Source organism: Spermophilus citellus (genome assembly GCF_964194105.1).
Source record: "Spermophilus citellus genome assembly, chromosome: 12".
Classification (NCBI taxonomy): Eukaryota; Metazoa; Chordata; class Mammalia; order Rodentia; family Sciuridae; genus Spermophilus; species Spermophilus citellus.
Genome location: NC_138198.1, coordinates 130,770,823 through 130,796,116, shown reverse-complemented (window position 1 = coordinate 130,796,116; position 25,294 = coordinate 130,770,823). Strand labels below are relative to the sequence as shown.

At 42.9% G+C, this 25,294-nt stretch overlaps 1 protein-coding gene across 4 annotated transcripts in view; it reads right to left on the bottom strand.

Moving 5' to 3' along the window:
• ATP9B (ATPase phospholipid transporting 9B (putative)) overlaps positions 1-25,294 on the bottom strand; it is a 273,460-nt gene that overhangs the window by 82,205 nt on the left and 165,961 nt on the right. For all 4 annotated transcript variants that reach the window (XR_014018324.1, XM_081263198.1, XM_081263199.1 and 1 more), the window contains one exon: positions 6,781-6,941. Coding sequence is in view for 3 of the 4 variants with exons in the window: in XM_081263198.1 (XP_081119324.1) it covers positions 6,781-6,941 (161 nt within the window). In the remaining variant the exon portion in view is untranslated. The remainder of the gene's footprint in view (positions 1-6,780; positions 6,942-25,294) is intronic.

The following is a 25,294-nucleotide window of genomic DNA, read 5'->3' as shown; positions in this document are numbered from 1 at the left end:
GAAACATTTCAGAAGTAATGTTGTGAGGTGACAGTATGTCTTCACAGAAGAAAAGCACTCTTAACCACTGAATACTGACTTGTCTCTTCCATGTTATCAACCGAATTTTTAAGTTATTCTAAAAATCTACATTTAATGTAACATTTGGCAATTATTATGTGAAGAACTGAGAGTCGATTATAAAACACAAAACATGAATAATGAAATAACAATATTTTGTAAAATGAGAGGCACAGACAACAGTCTTACGTGGAGCTTGGAGGTCTGCTTTAAAAGTTTGTAAAGGAGCTGTCATGAAATCTTATTTCAGAAAATATAAAAAGAAATGGGGACACATAATGAGTATAAACATGCCAAAAGCACGTTTTCAGAACATAAAAAAGGTAATATAAATCATGCTAAGATAATAGGTTTGTAGAGAAAAAATAAAAGGAGCCCTCCTTAAGGAAGATCACACCCACAGATTTCAGGTGGGCATGTGCTTTAGGGGCCATCTCTGAATCCATCACATTCTGCCCTCTAGCCTCCCAAAATTTACGTCTGTCTCGCATGCAGAATACATTCACCCCACCCCAATATCCCATCCCAAACGTCTGAGCCCTTTACAGCCTCAATACTAAATCCCAAATTTCATCTAAAAAGCACCAGCTCAGAGGTCTGGACTCTCATAATCCACACTATTTACACCAGGTATGGATGGACTCTGGGCACAGTCCTTTCTGGGCAAAATTCCTCATTGACGAGCTTGTGGATGTAGAAAACAAGTCATCGGTCTCCAAAGCACAATGGTGGGATAGGCAATAGTCCCAGGCAAGTCTAAAAGTCAGTAGGGCAAATTCCGTTAGGTGGTGAGAGCTGAGAACAGTGCTCTAGCCTCTGGGTCTAGGGCTTGCTGGCCTTCTACACTGGGGAAGGTCAACTCTGCCTAGGAGTCATCCTTCCTCTTCTTGAACAGAGCACCTATGTGCAACCAAGTGGCTCTATCAGCCCGTTTCCTGCCTGTAGAATTTTGAAAGTCTGACAGGCTTCTTTTTTCATCCTGTGTCTGTTCCCTTCAGTCATACAACATTCTCAACCACTCTGTAAGGTCTCCTGCGAATGTCATGGAGGGCCACACATCTTTACTGGAAAACCTGTTCTGTATTCCTGTCTCTGCCAAGATGGCTGAGTTGCAGCCTTGATCATGGACCTAATTTATCCCTTTAGCGAATGTAGTATGGTCACACCCTGGTCGCCTCTCTAGTGCACTTTCCAAACATGGGCTCTCCTGATGCTAGCACCTTCTTACCTTTTTATTGCAATCTGCAAATTTTCCCCCAAAATCAATACCTGAACATCACACCCAAGTCCAAGAGAGCTATATACTCCCTTTTCACTAAGCATTCTACCTGGAAAGTGAGATAGAAAAGATACTGGGTGTATTAGCAAAAACCCATAAATTGTCTCAGAAAGAGAACCTGAGCTGAGAATAACTTGATAAAGCTGCTAAGAATTTCCTTTAATGCACCTTCATGAAGGCTGTAAGACTAACCCTGAACTTGGGAGCAAGAGCTACACCAGCTACCTGACACCTCCTGTTCTGAAGAAGCAGGACTCCAAGCAGCTCCCCAGCATTCCTTAGTCCGTGACTCTGAGGTACCCCACTGTAGGCTGATGGCTGTCTGACTACAGAAAGTAAGAGGAAAACCTGTTTCCGAAGGATGCACTCCGGTACCTGAAGCAGAGTCACTGCCTCTACAAGAGGGTCTTAGGTGTTTCTCAGGAGGGACATGAATTCACTTTGTCAAGCTATTGATTTATTATTTATTAATTCATTCATTCCTCTATTTTGCCCCCAGAGGTCTCATGTGGGAGTAGGAATCTCTTGGGCCCACTGCTGGTAAAATGGCTAAAACGTTACACAGCACCTCCAAGCACAGGAAGAAGTAAATGCAAGTCCAGCCCTGTGGGGACTTCAATGTGCTGTAGAGTTCTGACAGTTTGCTTGGCTACAAGAGATGCGCAGGACTAAGGAACACACGTTATCTTTTTTTTTCCTTTAGAAGATGATGTATACTATCTTAAGTAACTCATAATTATTATATGCTACACAGAGGGATTTTTTTTATTTTTATTTTTTGGTCCTGGGGATTGAACTAGGGGCACTCAGCCACTAAGCCACATCCCCAGCCCTATTTTGTATAGCAACAGGGTCTCATTGAGTTGCTTAGTGCCTTGCCACTGCTGAAGCTGGCATTGAACTCGAAATCCTCCTGCCTCAGCCTCCCAAGCCGCTGAGATTACAGGTGTGCACCACTCTACCTGGCATACACAGAGAGATTTTTATAAAACAGCTCAGCTTTTGAAATTTAAAAGCCATTTAAGAGTGAGGAAACAATAGAAATAAAAAGCACTTTACTTTCCAAGTTTTTGTTCTTTGCAAAACGAAAGAATATATACATTAAAATCTTACCATTTATTAAATCCAAAAACATATTAACAAACACTAAAATGTATTCTTATACACGTTTTATGGAGACTAGCCCCTCCCCCGCATAAAGAAAAACTTTGCTTTAATCAAATGTGAACCGTAATTCCCTAAACTACTGTCCCATTCTTCTGACATCGGACATTTCCAACTTGTGTGCTTCGTCTGCATCACTGTGCTCTAGGGCTGTGGAAACTGGGGAGGAGCCACACTGAAGTGGGTGTGGGCATGCTGGAGTTGCACAGAGGAGACAGGAGGACTCTTCCTCCTCTCTCCTCACTCTCTATTTACTCAATATGCTTAACGGAAAATTATTCACTGAAAAAATACCCAAGACAGAGTTGCAGAAAGTCTGGTACCTTCCTTGTTTTAGCAAATATTAAAAATGATTCCAGGGGCTGGGGGGTTGTGGATCAGTGGTAGAGGGCTTGCTTAGCATGTGTGACTGGGTTCATTCTCAGCACCAAATAAAAAAATATTGTGTTCATCTACAGCTAAAAATATTTTTTAAAAAAAGATTCCACTTATTTTAAAAAAAGGGTGTGTGTTGAAAGATATATATATATATATATATATATATATATATATATATATATATATATATATATATATATTCAAATGTGTGTATTCATAATTTTAAGTCTGTAAGATCTAAAAGGTTTCACGTAATTTATCTAGATAGTAAGATCATAGATAATATTTATTTTCTTCTCAATATTTTCTACTTTTTACTAGAAATGTATGTAATGATTCAAATACGAAATAACAGAAATCAGTTTAAAAAATGCATATAAAACATACTAATTTGCATAACTGTAATTAACTTCACCTGTTTTGGATAAAGGGGCAATAATTCAAATTCTTTTAATATTGTTATTTTACTTAAAATATAAGTTGAGATAGCATACAGAAATAAAATATTTCCTTAAAAATCTATAATAAAAAGAGCCCAGAAGTAAGAGGGGGAAATACACCCCAAACCCCTTGCACTGTGAAACAGAACCCTAATGCCACAGAATATTCTGGAAATGAAAGCACCAGCTTAAATGAAGAAAAACAATATTAATGAAAGAAACAAGAAAAGTTTGGGAATTCTAAAGAACAGATGGGAGAGAGGACGCTCTCTGGACAAAGACGGGAGCAGACACCTTGCACAGCAGCTGGAGGAGCAGAGAGCAGGGAGCTAGTGCAGAGCCAGGCACTGCTGAGCAGAGGTGGAGCTCTGGTTCCCGCTGGCCTGAACACTTTCCCCATGTCTTTAGAGGTGGCTGTCAGCATGCAGGCTGCAGCCCAGTGTTCGGTGATTACCAGAGCCACCGGAGCTGCCCTCTGCTGTTCTAGCTTGAAACAGCATCTACCACCATAGGAGCACTTGAGCTGCTTCCTTGTTTATAGCCAGCAACTCTGCTGGAAGACAGGAGAGGGCACTGGACCTGTCTGTGCCCTCACCCTGTGTTCACACCAATGCTGACTGTGTACTGACAACACCTCTCATCACATGAGGCCCTGCATTGCTTCCTGCTATCTCCTGTGTAAGCAATGCAGTAATACTGGATAAGAGTGATAAGAATTATATTTCCCAAGTCTTATTTCAATCATAATCACCACTGATGCTCTTCTGTAAGTGAAATCTGCACTGCTTAAAGACCTTCCTCCCATCTCTGGAAGAAGACTACTGCAGATGTGCAGGGCAAATTCACTGTAAGCAGCCTCACTGCTGAGCTAATGTTGAGAAGCCAGGCGCCCAGAAGTCTGCTGCGAGCCTTGAGTACCAGGAGAACAGAGGCCAGGAAAAGTATGTTAACAAGACGAGAAGGAGGAGGTACCAAAGCTAATACACGCTACGGCCTTGTGCTGTGTGAGAGCAAAGTAAAAATGAAGGCAGCCTTAAACTTCATTACACATGCAGGGTAAAATGTCTACGGAAACACAAGAACAGAAATATGGGGCTTTACTTCCAAGTTAATAAAAAGAAAAAACTGGAATTAAAAAAAAAAAGAAAGAAACACTCAAAGGGGTATAAGAAAGAAAAATAAATATAGAAGCTGGACAATTAGAAACTAAAAAATAAGATAATACTAAATGCAAATAAATAATCAAAATAATTGTCAAAAAAAGATCACAGTATGGAAGCTGGAGTTGTGGGTCAGTGGCAGAGCACCTGCCCAGCATACGTAAGGTACTGGGTTTGATCCTCAGGACCACATAAAAATAATATAAAAGTATTGTATTCATCTACAATTAAAAAAAAATCTTTAAAAATTAAAAAAAAAAAAAAAGAGTGCCTGGGCTAACATATAGCCTTAAAGCCTGTATTCAGTGTCCCCTATCATACTTTAGAAGTTGGAATACGTTTTTTTCATTGAGAAAAACAAAATAAAACAAACAAACAAACAAAAAACTCTTGACAGAAGTTTTCAGGCTGCACATCCATTCCCAGGAATTGAGGTGCTTCTGCAAGCTACAGGTACAGACCCACCTGGGGCGACAGCAGCTTTGCCTCTCAGAGCCAGGTATTTCTGTAGGCAGAAACAGAAAAGCAGGGGACACGTCTTTCTTTTCAATTCCTCCTTCACCTGATGTCTGGCCCACATTCTCCCATAAGAAAAGGCAATGCAAGAGTGGGAATAGAGGGAAAGGAGGTATTGGTGGAGAGGGACATCGATGGAGGAAGTTGGTGGAGGGCGACGAGATATTGCAGGACATGGGACTGAGGCTAGCCATGCATACTTAAGTCAAATGCATTAAAGTTGGGAACTACCTCAAGGATCACTGGTACCTAAGTATGCACCCTCTGGCATGAGAGTTGAATTAAGCAAATATATGATTCTCTAGGATACTTTTTATGTGGCCACTGACCCGGTGGGTCTCTGGGGACAAAGATTAGGTTCCTAGGGCCCACTTACGGCATGAAACATTTGTTTGTGACGAGTCTGACAAGCTAAACATGCTTGGTTTCCCAAAGGTCCATTCACAAGTACCTCAGGAGCCCATCCCGGGAACCGCACAGCTCGCTCCCACATACAGCCAAGGTGCCAGGCCTGGCCTCTGCCCTCAGGGAGCTTGGGGAGATGCATGAACCATGCAGGACTGCAGCGGTCAGCACGGCAGACAGTGCTGGTGCTTCCTGGTCAGGACCAAAGGCCTGTCCAAAGAGGGTCTTCAGGTGAACTCGAAGTGGTAAGAACCACCTAACTGCAGGATGAGTGGATGCCCCTAGGAGTGGCAGCATGCAGATGGGAGCTTCCATGGGGCCAGTGCTATGGGAGAAGGAGAGGAACAAGAGCAGCTGGACGGCCTCCAGGCAGCCACACACCACTAGGTCATGGTGCACACAGGATGCATGAAGGGACTCAAGCCCCAGTGCATGACATGAGACGTTCAGAGGAACCTGGTCACAGACGTCTTTCTCTTCCAAGTGTCTTGCCCTTGACCGCATGGAGTTTGTCCTGTTTTCTTCCATTCCATGCCATAAAAGATGACTATCCCAGACTCTCATCTTATCCAGGATTCAATGGGTTTCAATTATTCATATGAATGATTTAGACTATGTATATCAAGGATATCTTTTTAATGATATCATTTTTGCAAATATGTAAAATGGAATTGTGAATGTCAGTAAGGGTTACTCTTTAAATAGATACCTGATATTAACTGTTTACATACAGTCTCTAGTTACATGGGTTATCATTTTGAACATGGTTCATATGTAAACACTAGCTTCCTCAACACTCATCTAACTTGAAGGACATATCAGATCCTCTTTCAAAGATAGGTGACTTTAAAATGTCCATGACTTAATTAGATCCAAGGTCACAGACGGGGGGGGGGGGAGGGGGGGGAGGAATCTATTGGCAATCAATGGAAATTATTTTCTCAGACTGAGTCCTATTTTTTTAAATTTATTTTTTAGTTGTAGTTGAACAAAATATCTTTATTTTATTTATTTATTTTTATGTGGTTTGGAGGATCGAACCCCAGGACTTCACACATGGTAGGTGAATGTTCTACTGCTGAGCCACAATCCCAGCCCTCAGTCCTATGTTTTATCAAAACATCTCCCAGTTATTGAAGAGTACATTATCAATACATCTGCAACAGGAAAACTGTCAGTCTCTAGGTTATTCCAACAAAACTGATTTGTGCCCCGGACACCATTTCTACAGAAGGACTCCTCCGATTCATTAGGGTTCCTAGTCCTTTGCTCTTTAGCTGTGTTTGCATAATTTCTTACACACTGAGAAAGAAAATTTTCAAAAGAATTATGGTGTGAAACCAGACACTTGTCTTTATTTATAAACTCTTAAACCTACCTGATGGGAATGATGTAGGAAAAAAGAAGAAGAAATCGGAAAAGATTACGGTACCAAGGGCCTGCAAATCCCTGTAAGGTTACCATAACAACAGAAAGAACAACCAAAGCCAGAAATAGCGCCTTCGTCAGCTGATTGAGCTCGAGGTCCAGCAAACCAATCTGAAAGAAAACAGTGTAACATTAGTATACGACCAAGCCAGCTTTATATGTCTTAACACCATAAATCAGAAGCCATGATCATGATGATCTAAGAAGACTTCAGGATTTTTTATAGTCTTTACAATAACGGAGTACAAAAGCATACTGACATCACTTTCCTCCTGAAAGCCTCTTATAGACTCAGGCAGAATGCCTGCCAGCAGGTCTTGATCCCCACAGTGTTCTCAAGAAGGGCCTGCCGAGAAGCATGAGGCCAGCCCTGAGCCAGGTCCTCCTGGCAGGTGACACTCTGACGACAATCAGGACACAAAGAATGGCGGGCCCAAAGGAGGGCACAGAAGGCTTGCTCAGTGACCAGCCCCACAATAGCCCTCCAAGAGCCAAGACCTATCTCCCTCGGCAAGTGCCACATCAGACCAATGTGCCCGCTGTCATTCTTTATCCCTGCACACACTCATTTAGGGATTTCATTCAGACCGAGTGACCCTAAGAACAGAACAGTGTGAGAGTGTGTGAGAGTGTGTGTGTGTGCGCATGTAGCCTGCCCTGGTTGCATCCATTCCATGTCATAAAAGAGCCTGTCTGTCTGCAAAGGCCTCAGGACTCCTTCTGATAGAGAAAGAGGCAACAGAGATAATTAGTTTGTGATGAAAACGTTCTGATTTGCACCATTTCCATACTTCAGGATCTCCCTGTATGATACCCTACACTCAAATTCATCCTTTAGATCACTCGTTAGCTGAAAAAAAAAAATGTACAGAAAATCATGTCAATAAGGAGAAGTTCATTTTTTGGTTGCTCTTGGAAATAGTGAGAAATAGCCACCCAAATAGCTCTCGTTCTACAAGTAAAGAGAATATGGCTCTGTGAAGCATGTAACTTCAATTTCGAGCTCTAGCAATCTCTGCAAACTGCTTCTCTTTAGTTTCACCCCTGAAAGACTACAGTGCAGTACAGTGTGAGGGGGCAGGAGAACACAAGGGGGCGCTGCTGGCTTCAGGAAGGCAGCAGAAGCAGACGGAGAAAAGAAGCAGTGTAGCAACTGAGACTCCTGGGCCTGTGGAGGGAGTGAATCCAAAGGCTGACTCTGCCTTCTGGACAGCCCTGGGCCAGAAGAGCTTCAGCATGCTTACCTGTGGAACAGGGATCATGGTGGCACCCTCCTAACAGGACTCTGGTATGAAGAGACATCATGCACACAACACATGTAGCTCCTGTGACCCAGGAAGCCAAGCACACATGCAGCTGTCACTGTACGCATTTGCATTTCATCAAGTTTTGTGGAGGACTGTGTGACTTTGGGGACTTCCCTTAAAACTCTCAAGTCTCTCTGTCCAAGTGTGCAAAACCAAGCAAAGGTAGCTGGAGGAGCACAGACACCCTAGGTACATGGCTCTAAGCCGTGAGGCCACAGCCTCAGCAAGAGGAGACCCAGGAACAGCGTGTAAGTAACATAATCGGCCACTCTGGCTTATGGTGATGAGGATAGTTAGCTGAGTCCTATGGGCTAGGCATCTCAATCATCAGAATTTCTCCTCAATCTGGTACAACTTCTGAAAAAAAAAAAAAGTAACTAAAAGAGGCCAACAGCAGCAACTCCATGGTTGCCAAAACCTTGGCAGCAACAACTGAAGTGCTATGATTTTTGAATGTAAAAATCAGAGGGTCACTAAGCTAATAACCTGGTTTATTCTAATGCTTTTTGAAAATCCGTAACTTTGGCCAGCAATATGAGTTTGGTCTTTCTACGACTCCTAGTTCAAGTTTATATCTGGTTTTGCTTAATATTTGCCATAAATCCTCATGAGATCTTGAGAAACTGTAGTTAGAAAAGACAATACTTAGTCAAAAAGTCCATTTAATACAGCTCTGGAGAAAACTAATTTAACAATTACATGCCTACTACATTTTGTGCTAAACTCAAAGGTTAGGAAGAGTTAATGATGGATTTTTTTTTTTTTTAAAGGCATGGCCTTCTGAAATACAGCAGACACAATGGGAAGTCCACAGGGACCCAGGAGCAGTATGACTGACACCTGTTTAGAGTGCAGATCCTGAGCCTACACTGAAAAGAACACGGTAGGATCTACAGCGTGGACTAGGACTCAACAGGCACCCCTTCCCAGGTGTCTAGCTGTCCTCGTGGTGCAAACCCAGCATGGAACAGGCCAGCTCATCTGCACTGTAGTTTTGTCACTACTTTCACCCGCACCAGGTCCTCTCAGAATCCTAGGGCCAATAATGGAAACCAAGCCCTGGTCAAGCAGTGCAGGAAGTTTCTTCTTGGCCAAAGAATAGGAAACAGGAGATTCAGCTCACAAATAAGCTTCTGGGCCTGTGGAGATGCAGAATGAAGTAGGCACAGTTGAGCAAGGCGAAGAGGAGGGACAGGCTGACGGAGGGAAGGAGTGTCCATGGGAGGAGGGGGTGCAGACATTCCAAGCCCGTGGTTGCCACCTCTTTCTGCTCCTTTATGGTCTTCTGGGCCCTTGTCACTGGATGGTCAGCTGTTCTCGTATGAGAGAGGGAGTCCTCACCAGGGAACCACAGTACAGTGACACAGTATGAACCTAAAGGTGAGTACTGGTCAGCAGTTCACGTGTCTGCTCAAGATGGCCTGGTATGGCTTTATCTGAGGTTGAATAGCCAGGGGGCCAGCTTCTCTACTTCTAGGCCATGGACAGCAGGGTGTGCGTGTTGTGTGATCTACCCACAGGAAAGTGCAGGCAAGCAATTCCAATTGCAAAGGGCCTCAGATAGGGAAGAAGCAGGGTCATTGGCTTGGGATAAGCAGCCTGGCCGGCTTCCCTTGTTGACAGTCTCATCTGGCCATTGCATGTTTTGTCACTAATATGCAAAATTACTAACTAAGAAAACTTCAAACAGAAACTAAGTGTCATTTTACAGGAAACTCTCACTTCTTACCTGTCAGTGATATGCAATGGGCCACAGAGACTGCAGATTCCCAAAACATACTGTGTGTGCCAACTCTCAGTGGCGGCTGGAACGCCTTCGAACTCCAGCACAGGTGATCTCTTGCCTATAGCCAGGTCTTGCACCAGGACAGTGACACCCACCACCTCCCTAGACAGTGAACAGCCTGAAATCACTGCATTTACCAAGTTCCACCTCATGTTGCTCCCTGTGCAGGGGCAGGGCCTTCCCTTGAGAACAAGGCTGCTCAAGAGCACAGCATCTGATTTATCAGCTCCATTTAAAAAGCAGCACAAGGAGGACAAATATCGTGCAATTTCCGTTACTTCACTACTATACAGTTTATGCTTGAATTATTGAGAAAAATAGGTTTTGGGATTAAAATGAAGAAAAATTAAGCCAGGGAAGTAGAGCATGTTTCGAAGCCCAGATCTTTCTGCTGTGACAAAGGCAGCCTAAGTTTCAGGCCTCACTAGGATCAGATGAAGTCATTATTCATTCAGTCAGGGAAAAAAGACTCAATTACCTCAACCTAAAGATGCTATCAATGAATGCAAAGTGCATATTTTACTCTATTCATCCAAATCCCATTAAAAAGTGAAAGGAATGATTTAATCTGGCCTTCCAGAGTTGGTCTTTTTTTGTAATAAAATAAAGAATCACTGTCCTGCAAAACGCATAACTACTACCTCACACTTTCCCTGCATCATAGCAGTGAAAGGCTAAAAGCTGGGACAAAACCACTCAGAAATGAATACAAAGTTTCCTTTGAAAAATGCCACAGAGGATGGAAACATTAAAAGCAGCCCACTGCACACGGATATGCAGATAATTCAAGGCATTAATACCTTTCTAATTGACCAAGACAGATGTGGTGGACTGCCCGACTAGTGAATATCACAGTTCTGAAGACAACTAAATGCTGCCTTCCCACTCCTCCTCACTGGAAGGTGGGAAGAAAGGGCAAGTGAACCAGAGTCAAAGGCAACTTCTGGGCAAGGAGCTCTGCCTCCTGTCCTCCCAAGGCAGCTCCTCCTGAACCCGGACTGCTCTCCAGGATGGGAAGTGCACCTGGGCCAAGGACACCTCGCACTCTCAACTCTGTGGTCAGTTCCAACGGAATGGAAGAAAAGATGTATTTTGACACTTATTTTAAACCACTTCCAATTAGCGGTTGATCTTTTTACACTGAATATCTCTGAAACACCCTTAAAAGTTTCTTTGATTCATGTAAAAGACAATATGGACTCTTAAAAAAAAAAAAACTATTTAAAACAAAAACTAGTTAACTTACAAAGTTACAGATTCTGTAAAGACAGTGGTCACTGAAGTTTTGATGTGAACCTGCATTCTTTAAAGAATTTCATTAACACCTCCACAGACCATATAGCTTTTGCTATGATTTTCACCCACAAAATACACGATTAATCACTTAAAGTAATTATGAGTATATAAGAAAAGGTAAATTAATACACGAGAAAGTAATTTCTAACATTTGTTGTAATTTCCTATATTAGTAAAGCAGATTTCCTTCTACTTGTCATAATATTTGTTTCATTTGAAGCAACTGTGATAACAAAATTAAATACGCTACTGGAAATTTTAATCTCCAAGGGAAAATTTGTGCATAATGTCTAAGACAACCACAATGGCTCTGCAAAGGGGCTGTTCTAGGATAATGAACACAATAATTGCCTGTATAATCTAAAATGCTACTAATGGCAACGATCACAAATCCATTTAGCTCCTCTTTAATTTATGTACCAAGTTTTAAATAGCTAATGGTTCTCACTAAAATAATGGTTTATACCAACAATAAAGGGTAAATACGGTATTCTCCTGCTTAATCAAGAAAAGATCGGTCAGGTTTTTTTTTGTTTCTTTCTTGAATGAACACATGGACGAATGAGAATTAGACCTTATCTCCATAACATAACTACTCCCATCCATCTCAGAGTTAAAATTCCTGCATGCTACTGAGTCTCTGAGAAACACATGTGCACAGCAAACTGAAACTGAAGTCTTATGTTGTAAACTCCTGGGCCCTGTCGCTGCTAAGTGAGCATCAGAGGGCAGAGTGCACACACCATTGAGTGTCGGTAACACTGCCCTGGATTAACAGGGTCTGGACATCAGCATACTCTTACCAGTCTTTACAACTCACATGGATTTCTTCCTTATGTGGAAGCTTTTTGAATAGTAATATAATCAAATTCAAAATTTCAGAAGTCAACTTATACCCTTGCAGAAAACTAAATATTATTTTACCTTGTCCTAAGTTTTAGATTTGAAAACAGCACAATTTGAAAAAGAGAAAAGTCCCCAAATACCTAATTCATTCAAGAGTAATCTACACAGAAAGAAGCTTTATATATGAAAGATTGCTTAAGGAAAAACCCACAATTGCTAATGTTGTTTATCTTTTACCAGCTAAACTGTTTGTGAATCAACCCAGCAGATGTTCATTCAGAATTTGGACTGTGACTATAACACTGAGTTGTACTTTAGCCTAAATGAAATTTCTAAACATATTCCTTTTCAATATTTTTGAAAGAAATCAGCCCTATACTTTCCACTTTTAGCATGAACTAAGAAACAAGAAAAAAAATTTGCAAGCTTTCATATGTATTTTTATATTTCAAATTAATGAAACATGTACATTAAATCTAAAGCAATAACTTTTTCCACTATGGAGTTTAAATGTCAAACATTAATTTTTTAAAGTGATACTACTGCCAGGCATCCTCTGCCTCTCTTCCAGCTTACTGACTTGCTGCTTCTGGGCGCACCTGCTGAACAGTGCCTGCAGGGGTGAGGCTGGCACATGCTAAAGCCTGCACAGCACTGGTGGTGCGTGAAGCGAGGGGGTTTCTTCTGGCTTGTAGTCTGATGGCCTTTCTTTCTTTCTTTTTTTTTTTTAAGATTTTTTTTAATATTTATTTTTTAAGTGTAGATGGACACAACACAATGCCTGTATCTTTATGTGGTGCTGAGAATCGAACCTGGGTCCCGCCCGTGCTAGGCGAGCGCTCTACCGCTGAGCCACAATCCCAGCCCTCTGCTGGACTTTCAAAGCTCTCCAGGTAAGTACCAAGACAATAATCACCACCACTTCTGAAAATCAAAATCTGTATTTATACAATTGTGACAGTTACTGTGAAAATATACATAATCACCTGAATTCTTGTCTATCAACAAGTTTTGCCCAACTGTCCTACACTCAGAATTTAAAGTTTTCTCCTGGCTTACTCTACTTATCACTAAGAATGTTTTTCCTTGACTAATATTTAAAAAGAAATTGGGAGACATGATGGCACAGATCTGTAATCCCAGCCACTTGGGACACTGAGGCAGGATAACTACAAGTTTGAGGCTAGCTGGGCAACTTGGGAAGTCCTTGTCTTTAAAAAAAGAAAAAAAAGTGTGGGGGTGGTGGGGTTGGCTCGGTGATAGGGCAATTTCTTAAATCTTGAAAACAAAAATGGGGTCATTCTATTATTTGTATAAACAAACAAATCTGTGCAAAGACCAGTGACTAAACAAGGGAGCGAAGACACTTGCACACCCAAAGGAGGATCACAATCAAGGGGACAAGGGGATTCCAAGAGGAGCTGCATGCCAGAGCACACAGCTGGTGCCCTACTTGACTCTTGGTGAGGAACAGGGCCCACAGCTGTGCCATTCCACAAGGTGGGGTGAGTGCACACCTTGCTGCTGTGCATGGCTTCCTGGTGCCAGCCTCCTAAATTGCTGCCTCCCAGACACTGGACACAGTACTTCCCACGACACACATGCTTATTCACCAGAACACCTTTTATAATAACCCCCAGTGATGAGAGAAAGCAGTGCAGCAGCCACATGGTGCATATGCACATGCATTTCAGATTGGCTTTAGCAAACTTTGTGCTAATTTTGTGTTCAAGCAGGACAACTTGGTCCCACCAATCACTTTCTGACAGCCTTTACCAACATCACAACCTTTATTATAATATACTTAATATACCAAATGTCAGCAAATGTGGCTTAAAACATTGGTAAAATTTCTATCTTAAATAATTATTATAAATTATTTAAAATATTTAACTTGTGACATCAAAACCATACTTCAAAGAATGAATGAGTGAAAACACACAAGGCAGTTTGCAAACTATCTGAAAATTTAGTTTTTACTCACATACACAAATGACATTAAAATCCAGTAGTGAATATTAAGACAAACTCATAAATTTCCTAATGTAAATTAATCCTGATTTTATTTTACAGTAGTCCACATAAGTTTTTTTTTAAATTGGGGGTAGAAGGAGATCAAAAGCTAGCAATCACTCTCATTCCACACTCCACTGTGAGTGCAGTGAATAACGTTTTTACTTGAACATCTCACTGCTGTCCTCCCAGGTGGTGTTGAAAAAGGCCAGAACATGCATGGCATGGCTTCACCATCAGAGGGAGCTCCACGTTGGAGCACAGTCCACAGTCTTCCTGATGCTGCCTGCCTGTTCTCTGGCAAAGCATGACTCTGCCTCTAAGTCAACCAACTCAGGACATCAGAGACAACAGAGTTATCCTAAATGTTCCTCTGTCGTGCAAAATTCAGGACAGAACTGATTATAAGAGGAGGGATCCCTGAATAAAAACCTGCCATCATATAAGAATCCTACGTAATGACATGGCATCCAAATGAAGGAGGGAATCAGTACAGCACTGCCTAGCAAAGGCTTCCTGAAGATTTACATTTACAAGCCCAACTGACAAACAGTGACCATAGCTTGTGTAATGGTTGTGAGACTCTGAACTCATTTACCTTGTTTTTGTCAACAGTGAAGGAGGCTATCAATTTTAAATGGTTTTTACCAGATCCAACCAACGATTTAAAACAATTACTTCAAAAGCATAAACTAACCTCTGACAATAGAAACCTCAACATCCATGAAAATGAAATCTCAGGCCAGGTATCTGGTTTTCAATTTAGTATCAATTAAGCAGTTTATTTTGGTAATTTTCATATTTATTTTAACACATATTTTACAAATAGCATTAACCTATTCTTGAATCTTTATTATCTAAAAACACAGCATACAACAAGTTAAGGGAGCAATGTTCCCCTGTGGACCAGAGTGGCTTTGGAAGTGCTGGACCACAGATGGTGGCAAAGTTGTGATACAAAAGAAAAACTGGTGGGACCATTCCTCCTTTCCACAGGCCAAGCAGTCACCCAGCCACCCCAGGCACAGAGGGTGAGGGCAACAGCCTGGGCAGATAGGCACCAGCTCTGTCCCCTCTCCCTGGAACAGCAGGAGTTGTTCTTATATGGAAGCTATAGAGAACTGGGGGAGGGGAGCAATTCCACTTGCTCAGTCATTTTTTATTACAGAATTTTAGAAAACAAAATGGTTACATTTTTACCAGTAAACAAGGTCACTGATTTATAACTTAGATTCTGGATTCCACCTGCAAGCACAAGGGATGACACGCCTCACCAAGAGGCCCTGTTCCTCACCGTCTGAACTCCTTCTCTGATATACCGACAAGTAGAGAGTATTCAGTGCTGTGTGCAAGGGGACTTACTCAACATACTTGCTTAGAAGGCAGCAGAAGTCTGGTTTTATTAAGGACTACTCTGGGTACTAAAAACAGCACTTGAAGTTGCTCATTCTAAGTAATAACATATTTGGAATAACAACCAAATGACGATTAGCAGAAAACTCCCTGATATTCAATGACTCGATGATGGCAGTGCTCAGTTTGCCATTACTTCACACCTTGAGAGTCTGCACACTGCTCTGGGGCACAAGCACTGAACCACAAAGCTCAGAAGAAAGGAAACGCACCAGGTCAAGGGAAAGGGCTCATATCTCTGCAACTGTACTTCCTTCACTGTGGGTGTGTGCGTGTGTGTGCGTGCGTGTGTGTGTGCATGTACCACTGGCAGCTCCTTGCCACCATGCAGGCACAAGGCACCTACCACTGCCGAGAACCACCAACAGGGCTTTCAAGCTAACACCACGCACTAAGGCAACAAGACCTGCGCCTGCAATATTTCTGGAGCCACAACTATGATCCATGTTTCTCTTAATTAAGTTCTTTGGCAACTAAGTACGTATCATCTATTCATAATTATACTACAAACACGTGTGAACCCGTAAAAAGTGCTGACCAGCATTGGAAGTACCTCAGAATCACTGTCATCTTGAACAAAGACAAGGATCTGCCCATTTTCTGTCCCACCCACACACCAGCTTAACTAGCTATTAACCAGAAGTTATAAGGAGGTAAACATTTTGATTTTTTGTTTTTTATCGGTGCATTATACTTATACATAATAGTGGGATTCATTAACATTTTGATTTTTAAGACAGCACAGCAGAATGGCAGACACAAAATAGCAAAGAAAAAGAAAGAAGGAAAGTTATTTCGGTCTAACAGCTAACTTTAGATCAGTTTCTTAGTTTTCACAAACTGTGGATTTTATGATTTTCATTCTTTTGTAAAGAAAACGTAATTCAACAGATTCACTGAAAAAATTTAAATGATAAGGGTAATAGAGTTAAATAAACTTTTCATCTTGCCTAATCACTCTTTTATTATTAAAACTATCTATTTAAAATGAGCTTTATTACTGGTATCTTAGCAAAATGTAACACTATTTTAAACCATCTAAAATTTTTCTGTTACTTTATGCCTTCAGAAACATTTTATGAACCATTTCATACTTAATGGCTTGTAAGCAATCCTGAGAGTTGGGAATTGTGTGAAAAGTTGCTCAGATTGACAGATAAAGTGAAAAGGTCTGTATTAATTTCCAAATAAAGAAATGCATGGCATGGTATCTCACGATGATTATACTCTAAAGTACCAATTAGAACGCATCAGAAACTAGAGCAAGTTGACACTCTACAATAAAGCAAATAATTTCCAGTTGGAGGGGCAGAAAATGTTAATATGCAATGTTCAAGACTACAAGAATCTTTGTAAAAGGAAGTAGCTAATAAGGTTTAATGATGCATGTCAGGAAGCCACAGTATGTAGGGAAACACAGCTGGCTTCATTTTGTAAACTATTTGATATACACATCTTTCTCGCTCACGATTATCAGCTGTGCCAGTGCCACAGGGGACAGTTTAGACCTCAAATCAGGATATTCTTCTTGTTCTCTAAATTACAAGTAAAATACATTAATATAATATGGTGCTATAGGCTAGTGCCCTGAAGAAACACTCATCAGCTTCACAAGGAGAATTAAAGAAGTCTTCTACAGAATGTGGTGAAAACAATCTTGCCAGCCTAAATAGGCCACTAAGCCCCGCAACCATTAAAACAGACCATAAGACAGAACGCTTGGATTTAGGGAACTGATCACCTTCACAAAAACAGTCTCCATTTTTCATACCTTAGGTGCTAAAATACAAATGAACTAAAATGCTGCTGCTGAAACCCCTGTGTGCCACCACTCCCAGGGGTGCCTAAGCGGGTACACTAGAAACCCCTCCAAAAGGCAGGATGCATCTTGCTCCCCTGGTCTCAGTTATGAGAGACTGCAACGTGCAGGTGACAGCAATTAGCAGCAGATGACAGAAGCACTTTGAATGTGTACCAGATGGCAGTGAAGGGTCACTGGAAGCCAGCTGACCCTCCACAAGGAAACCCTTGTGTTAGGACCATCAAACTCAAAAGCTCTTAGAAACAAATTAATTATTCAGCCACCAGAAGACAACTGCTGGGTCACAGCACTAATATCAAAATGCTGTTAAAGCACTTGGAGCGCACTTATTTTAAATGTAATTACACATATTAGCTGTTAAAAACAAGCATGCCTCATAATGACGAAAAGGTTGCCCTGAACTAAAGGAGCTAAAATTCTAGTAATTAATGAATTGTCTTATGGCAAAACAGAGTCAACAGGTTCCAACTCGATGAATTTTTTCATGGTTAAACCTAGGAACAGTCCTTTCTAAGTGGAAATCTGTACCGAAGCCTCATCAGCCTCCTGGTCAGAAGAGTGACAGAAATACCAACATCTCTCTTGGGAAAGGGCACAGAAGCCACAGCTCTATAGCTATAGGACCTGAGATACACGTAAAAAATCTCAGAGCTGGTCTGTCAAGACTTCCTGCTGGGAAATGAAGTACCTTGCTTTAGCTGGGCCAGAGCAGAAGGGAGAGATGGCAAGACTGCAGGAAGCCCTGGCCTTTCTCCAGGGGACTCACTGCAGACAACTGCAGTAAAATATGCAGGCAACAGGGCCGGGGTTGTGGCTCAAGGGCAGAGTGCTTGCCTAGCACGCGTGAGGCACTGGGTTCGATCCTCAGCACCACATAAAAATTGATACATAAAAATTTTTTTTTAAAGGTATTTAAAAAATGCAGGCAACAATGCTTCAGACAAGGATGGTGTGCGATGAATTCACTTTCAGGAGATGAATTCCAAACTAGTAACTAATACCTAACACATGAGGGCTATTTTTTGGTTTACATTGCTTAATAAATTTAAGCTGAACAATTTGTTCCCCTTTAGCCCATTTCCATTTTACAAAGCGTACTAGATGTCTTTTCCCCCGTGCCTGCCCACTCTATCCCACCTCACTGTTCTGCTCCTCTAAGGATCCATGTGGCTAGCCAAGGACCCAGCTCCTGGCAGCTGCCTACCTCCTCCCCAAGTCATGCCTCCTGGGCCCACTGTTGCTCACTGCTAAAGCTGAGCAGCTCACTGAAGGGTCCCAGAAAAAATGAAAGCATGTTCACTCTTATAATCAGAAGCCTATTGCTGGACTTCCACTAATGACTTAACTTTCCTTTACCATTTTTATTTAATCGTGGCAAAACTCGCTCAACTGACATGAACTACTACACTTTAAGAACAGACTAATAAAATGACTACCTGCTACCCAAGGACCCACAAGAAGTATATTCCCAACAGCTGTCACAGCACAAAGCCCTTGCCTTCCCCCACTGCCTCCTCCCAGCTGGCGGCTGCAGAGGCTCCTCCCTTGCAGAGAGCAGTTCACCCTTTCCACTGAGCACCAGGATGAGTCTCCTTCTCTGAGGAGACTATGCCTGGAACCCAGGCAAGAAGGGCCTTTGAGACAGCACAGTCAGGGGATTCTAGCAGGGCACGCCTCTCCCATCTGCAGAAAAGTTCAGCCCTGCAGGAACTCCTCTGGAGCCCAGGCTTTCAGAGGCCACCCACTTCCTATGTCTCTTCACAGTGTCTTGAAGTCACAGCATTTAACTGAAGATTAACAGCTTTATAAAACAATGCTCTTAAGAAAACAGCAAGGTTAGAAACATATTCCCCTAAAGGATACTCACATAACTTACATGACAAAAATTCCAAATGATAAAAGAAACCGAGGGGGAAATGTCTGAAACAAGCCCTGGTCATCAGATTACTCTTAAACAATGATGCACTGCAGGTAAGCTAATTTTTCTTCAATTTTCTCTCAAAATAAGTATGACATGATGGTAGGAAATGGCTCCATAATGACTAGAATCTAAACAAATTAATTCCTCAAAGACCATTTAAAGTCCCCGCAGTCCACAGAACACACACCATCCTCCTGCCTCCCGCCATCAGGACGACAGGCTGCAAAGCAGCCTACTGGCCCTGACACTGCTTGCTCTGTGGCCCGGGTTCGGAATGGCCTGTGCACCAAGCAGGAACACTCATGTGCACCTCTCTGAGGTGCAGCAATTTAATTTGTTCTGTTCTAAAAACCATGACCTTGGCTTCAGTTCTCATGACTGATAGGGGGTTGGTGCAAGAGAGGATGGAAGGTGGGCAGCCAGTGCCTCTGCCCTCCTGTCTGCTGGCACCCTCCTGTCCGCCAGGCACCATGCCCCACACACTTAAGCATGCTTTGCGAAGCTCATGAAAAGAATCTGGTTCCAAGACCCACCCCTGCCTTCCCACAGGATTCTGCTGTCTCTTGTGACTCAGAAGATGCTCAGCAGGTACCTGCCTGGGAAGTTCTCTTGGACCTCCTACCTCAGGCAGACAGCATGCACACAGTATCTGGTAACTTAAATTACTTTCAAATCTAAGCAAAAATGCTTCTGTACAGTAGACTATTCTGACACTGTGGATTTCATCCTTTGGGGGACTGTTTCATTTTATAAAGAGGCAGCTTTCTTTACCAGAAGATCATGTCACATCCTAGCCTTTTCCCAGTTTACTGAGAAGCAGCATTTGAGGGCAGGGAAGAGGAAGGGGACCAACCTTGCTGCATCCCCATCTCTGGAGTGGGGTGGGTGTCCTGGGCCATTAGACAGGCGTGGCAGCCTGGGGCCTGCCACAACTCACTGTGGAAGAGCAGAAGGCACAGGGTCTAGATGTGGCCAACAGCCTGGAAGCAGTCACTCTGTGCCTGAACATACAAAGCTAGCACAGCCTCCATATCCCAGACATCCAGGTTGAAGCTGCATCCTGGTGGCAACAGCAGCAACCCACACTGGTCTGAGAAGCACCGCCTGCCACTCCTGACTCCTGTGCCCTGCACCTGCTGTGCAGAACCATGAGCACTGCCCGCACCCAGGGTGGAAACTGCTCTCCCCACTGGAAAAGATGGTGGCAATCTGACTGACAGCCATCATGAGATTCCTGTAGAATTAGTCACTAGCTTTCTCATTCAAAAGAAATGATCAGCTAGCCTAACAGGGCAGATCTTGAGATGAGAGTGTTCAATTATCTGAGTACTACTGGATCTGTAATTAAAATGCAAAGCATGTGAACTCAACATTCTATTGGGTAACCAATTTGGAAATAAAGGGCTTTGCTGCCATTTTCATTTAAAATGAAAATGTTCCATCAAAAAGAAATTCTGTTTATATAGCAGCAAATAGAAAAAAAATTAAGATAACAATGGAATTACATCAAAAAATTCCATGTACCTAGAAATAAATCAAACAAAATTATACAAAACATCTACAGAGAAAAATCACATTATTGAAAAGAATATAATGTACTCATTGATTAAAGACTCAATACTATGAAAATTAATTCCCTCCAAAGCTTTATAGTGATTATATGCAATCCTAATCAAACTCCCTACAGTAATCAAAAAGTATTGGCACAGAAAGGGAGCAAGAGACCAATGCAAGCGGAGGCTCAGAGGACCCCTTGTGCATGGACATACAGCAGTCCAAGAAGCTGGCCCTGTGCCAGGACAGCAGCCTGGGCACCATGGCAAAGGGTCAACAGGGTGTCTGCCCAAGGAAAAACATAAGCTCAATCCCTGTTCATACATGAAAACAAGGCTGTGGGATGTCAGTGAGAAAGGTAAACACTAAAACCACAACAGATAATGCACAGAGTATTTTCAGGACCAGAGATGATTGACACCTGGATCATATGAGAGTGAAGATCTGCTGTTCCTTATGAAGAGGGAGAAGGCAAGCAATAGAGTGAGAGGAAACAATACATGCAAGCCAACAAAACACTCACATCCAGACATGAGAGAGTTCTCCAGAGCAGTAAGAAAAGAGATGAGCTATCCAGAAAGAAACGGGCACAAGATGGTAATCACCATATGCATGGCCATATTTCATTTATAGAATGAAATAAGAAGCACGGGCATAGCCAAGGCTGTAGAGAAACCTAAGCTCACCTTCATGCCTGGGAAAAGCTACATCTGGTGCAAACACTTTGGGAGACTGGAATCCTATGACATGAGTACAGATGTATCATTTGACACAGTAATTCCTCTCCCTAGAAAGGCACACAGGAATGCAGGAGAGAACATGCACACCCACATTCAGGGCGGAGTGATTCCTAACTACAAAGGTTAGGAAGAACTCAACAATGCATCCCGTGTGGACTGAGGGCTCCATACAGTTATGGTTTACTCACTCCTGGACATGTGAATAAATCCCACATGTGCATGTCACTATACAGAAGTCAAATACAGAAGAATATGTAGCACTCTATTCCTTTTTTAAAAATTTCCAAGGCATACCACAGCCATGGGCCCATTAAACAGGAGCATGGTGGTCAACTTGGCAAAGGAGGCTGGGAGAATGCTGTTTCTGAAGGGGCTTGCTCCTGACGATTCACGTAGCTGTTTTTTTTTTTTTTTTTTTTTTCCCCAAGTTTGCCCGCTTCTGGGCTAAGTTGTTGTTAAAAATGAAAAAAAAAAAAAAAATCAAAACAAGTAAAACAGAAAGCAAGTATTATTCTTATTCTGAAGCAAAATCCACATACCAATGAGGAGCTTCTAAGGTGAAGATCACATCTTAAATGCACAACAGCCTAAATTAAAGCAATGGTCACACATTATGTGGAGGAAATTTATTTTAGAGGAAAATTAAATGGGAACAAAACTAGACTTTCTCAAAAGCTACTAAACAGAGAGCATTTCTGAAACTTCAAAAAGTGAGAGGTTGAAGGGGTGGTATATACAATAAGGTTGTAATACAAAGGTCTTACAAACTACAGAGGCCAAACGTTCTCGTCTGAACACTCAGCTCATGGCACTGCTGAAACTGCACTGGCCAGGGCCAACACTGAGGCAAGCAGGCACTCCACACTTCAGCAGGGGACAGCGACCCCATCTACGGAACATTAATAGTTAAGAAATTTCAGTGCAAGTGCAGCAGGCCGCCTCCAACATGGCAGCAGGCGGGAACAAAGGTCTGTAGAGGTTGGTGTGCGCACTCACCCACACCTTACTGACCACAGGGTGTCACAGGGAGCTCTGCGTATGGCTGCACACTCACAAGTAGCAGGGCCGATCATGCCCATTCTTCATTTCTGCAGCAGTGACTTTGATTTCTGCCTTTGGATTTCTTAGAGTGTCCATCTCTGACTACATTATCCATCTGTTCTTGGATGTTGTCCACTTTTTTCTATTAGTGGCCTTCACATGCTAATCATAGTACTTTTAATTCCCTGTCATTTCAAACCTTGTGTCCAGAGTCTGGTTGTAATGTTGCCTTGTGGCTTCAGCCTATCTTGTAATGTTTAAAAGCTGGACATGCTACATTAGATAACAGGAACTGAAGCAAACTAGCCTTTAGCTGAGTTTATGTGCTTATCTGGCCAGGAACTAAGCTAAGCTTAGTGTTTGCTGCAGCTGCAGGAGCTGGTGGCTGCCAACTCCTTGCTTTGGTCTGGGCCTAAACATTCCTCCTAGAGAGCTCTGTGTCATGCTCCCTTTTGGGTGGCATCTACATTCCCAAGCAAGAGCTGGTGTGAGGCAAGGAGGGAGGAGCATGCTGTCATGCTATGGATGAAGGGTCAGCTTAAATGGGTCTGTACCCTGGGCTGTGCCCTTTGCAAGTAATCCTCAGCTCTCCCCAGCTCACTCTACACTTGATGAGATAGGGAGACAGGAGGCTGGAATGGGAAAGCTACCTCCCCAGGGGCAGCTCTGGGACCATTTTCTCACCTGTGCAGTGAGCCTATGTCCTGGACATTGCACCACTTGCTTTTCCCCTCCCCTTCCAGAGCCCAGAGGCATCCTTCCTGTAATCTCACCTTGAAACTGACTGGTTTCTGGAGGTCAAGTCAGGAATGTGCCCCAGCCAGAGCCTGCAGCCTCCAGGTCTTGGTCACACACTTCTCTGTGCGCGCACTCCAGAAATCTCTAAGACCACCATCTGATGGCTAGCTTCTTCACAGGGCTCCTGGTTAGCAGGTGCCAACTGCGACTCTCCAGAGGTGCCTGGGTCTTTCCAGACTTCGGGGCTGTTTGCACTGACCCCAGTTCTGACAGGTCTCAAAAAAGTCAATCACCTTCTGCTTGCTCAGCTGGGTGTGGCGACTTCTGTGGTCTTTTCATGCCAAAGTTGTGCTGCTGCTATACAAAGCGGGTGATCCTAACACACTCTTGCCCCTCTTTCAGCAACAGCAGATGGCAGTGCCAAGACCAGGTGATGTCTGACAACAGAGTAGAGAGACTCAAGTCCCAGAACTACTGCAAGGCAGAGGCCAACAGGTGCTGGACCTGACCTGAATAGTGGCTCGAGGTGGGGTCAATGTCATTGCACTTTGGCTTATTCTAATTCACTTCCTATAAAACCTTTCAGCAAAACCAAAGATCTGAGTCACTGCTTCTACATCTGAATAGCAGAACAAACATGGCAACTTGGCAATCACTGATAATCTTTCTAGGAAAGATAACCTTTCTAGAGCTGCTGCACCACAAATCAATCTTTCAAGTGTTTTCTACCACAATTTTCCACCCACTTCAAATGTTTTGCACTTACTTCACTCTGACAAGGAGGAGTTTCCTCCTCCCTCAGGAAGTGTGAGCAGGTGACGGCTCAGGACCACCCACCTCTGAGCTCACCCTGCATCCTAACCCTGTTCTCATCAACACGATGTCCTCTGGATGGCTCCTGCCCCCTGAGGGATTTTTCCTCATCAGCCATCACCTTTGTCTTTCAGGAATTTTCTGCCGACTCCTTGCTACTCCCATGGTCTACATGCATGACCACTTTTTTCTCTTAAACAACACAATGGCCTCAAGCCTTAGGACATTTGAGGACACTCATCTCCTGCTCCCTTGTCATCTCCATGCACCTGGCTTCTGCCTATGTCTCCTCAAAGTTCCGCTGACCCAAGATCAAAGCACTCCAAAGAGAGAAGGATGCATAAATTTATCATGAGAGACTAGCCTCACACTCGGAGGCCCAAACACTGAGACCCCCTTCATCTATGCTTACCTTGCACTGTCTCTTGAGCTGCTGTCAGCAACCCCAACTGTGCCCTGGCTTCTGGAGGTACACTGGCCAGGCTTATAAGCAAGTTTCCATGGCAAGCATCCATGCCAATGATGCCAAGACGTTCAAATCCCTACCTTCGCCATCTACCTAACAGCATCTGGAGCTCTCCAGATCAAAGCATCAACCTGTGAGAAGTTTGGAGGCAGCAGACATCACTTTTACAGGACAGATTTGATGTGCAAAATATGTTTTCAAAAATAAATTTCTATCTAATGGAAAATAATTTAGTCACATCCTAGTTAACTCTTTAAAACTAGCAATTATCATTTCAGATTTACAATAAGTTACATTCAAGCCTTTGCAACTCCACGTCCCCAGCCCACACCTAAGTTCTAGGAAAGTGAGGGGAAATTTGTAGAGAGGCACCCTTTGATGCCACTACTCCATGGGACCTCAGCTCCTGCTGCTGCAGTCTTGCCACGACCACAATGCCACACCCACAGAGCCTTCTCACTCCTCACTGCCATGGAGCTATGCAGCCTGCTGGCCTGTTTCTAGTTGGCCACTCCAGGCGTACAGAAGCGTGTGGCACTCCTACATGATTTGGAGCCTATGGGGACCTTGGTAGGCTGGGCAAGGCTGTCTTGTCTATGCTTGCAAATATACTCCAAGGGCTGGCTCCCATGGGCTGCTCACCTCCCAGAGCCAAGGGCAGGACTGAATTAATTAATCATCTCATTTTGACAACACATCCCTGCAAGA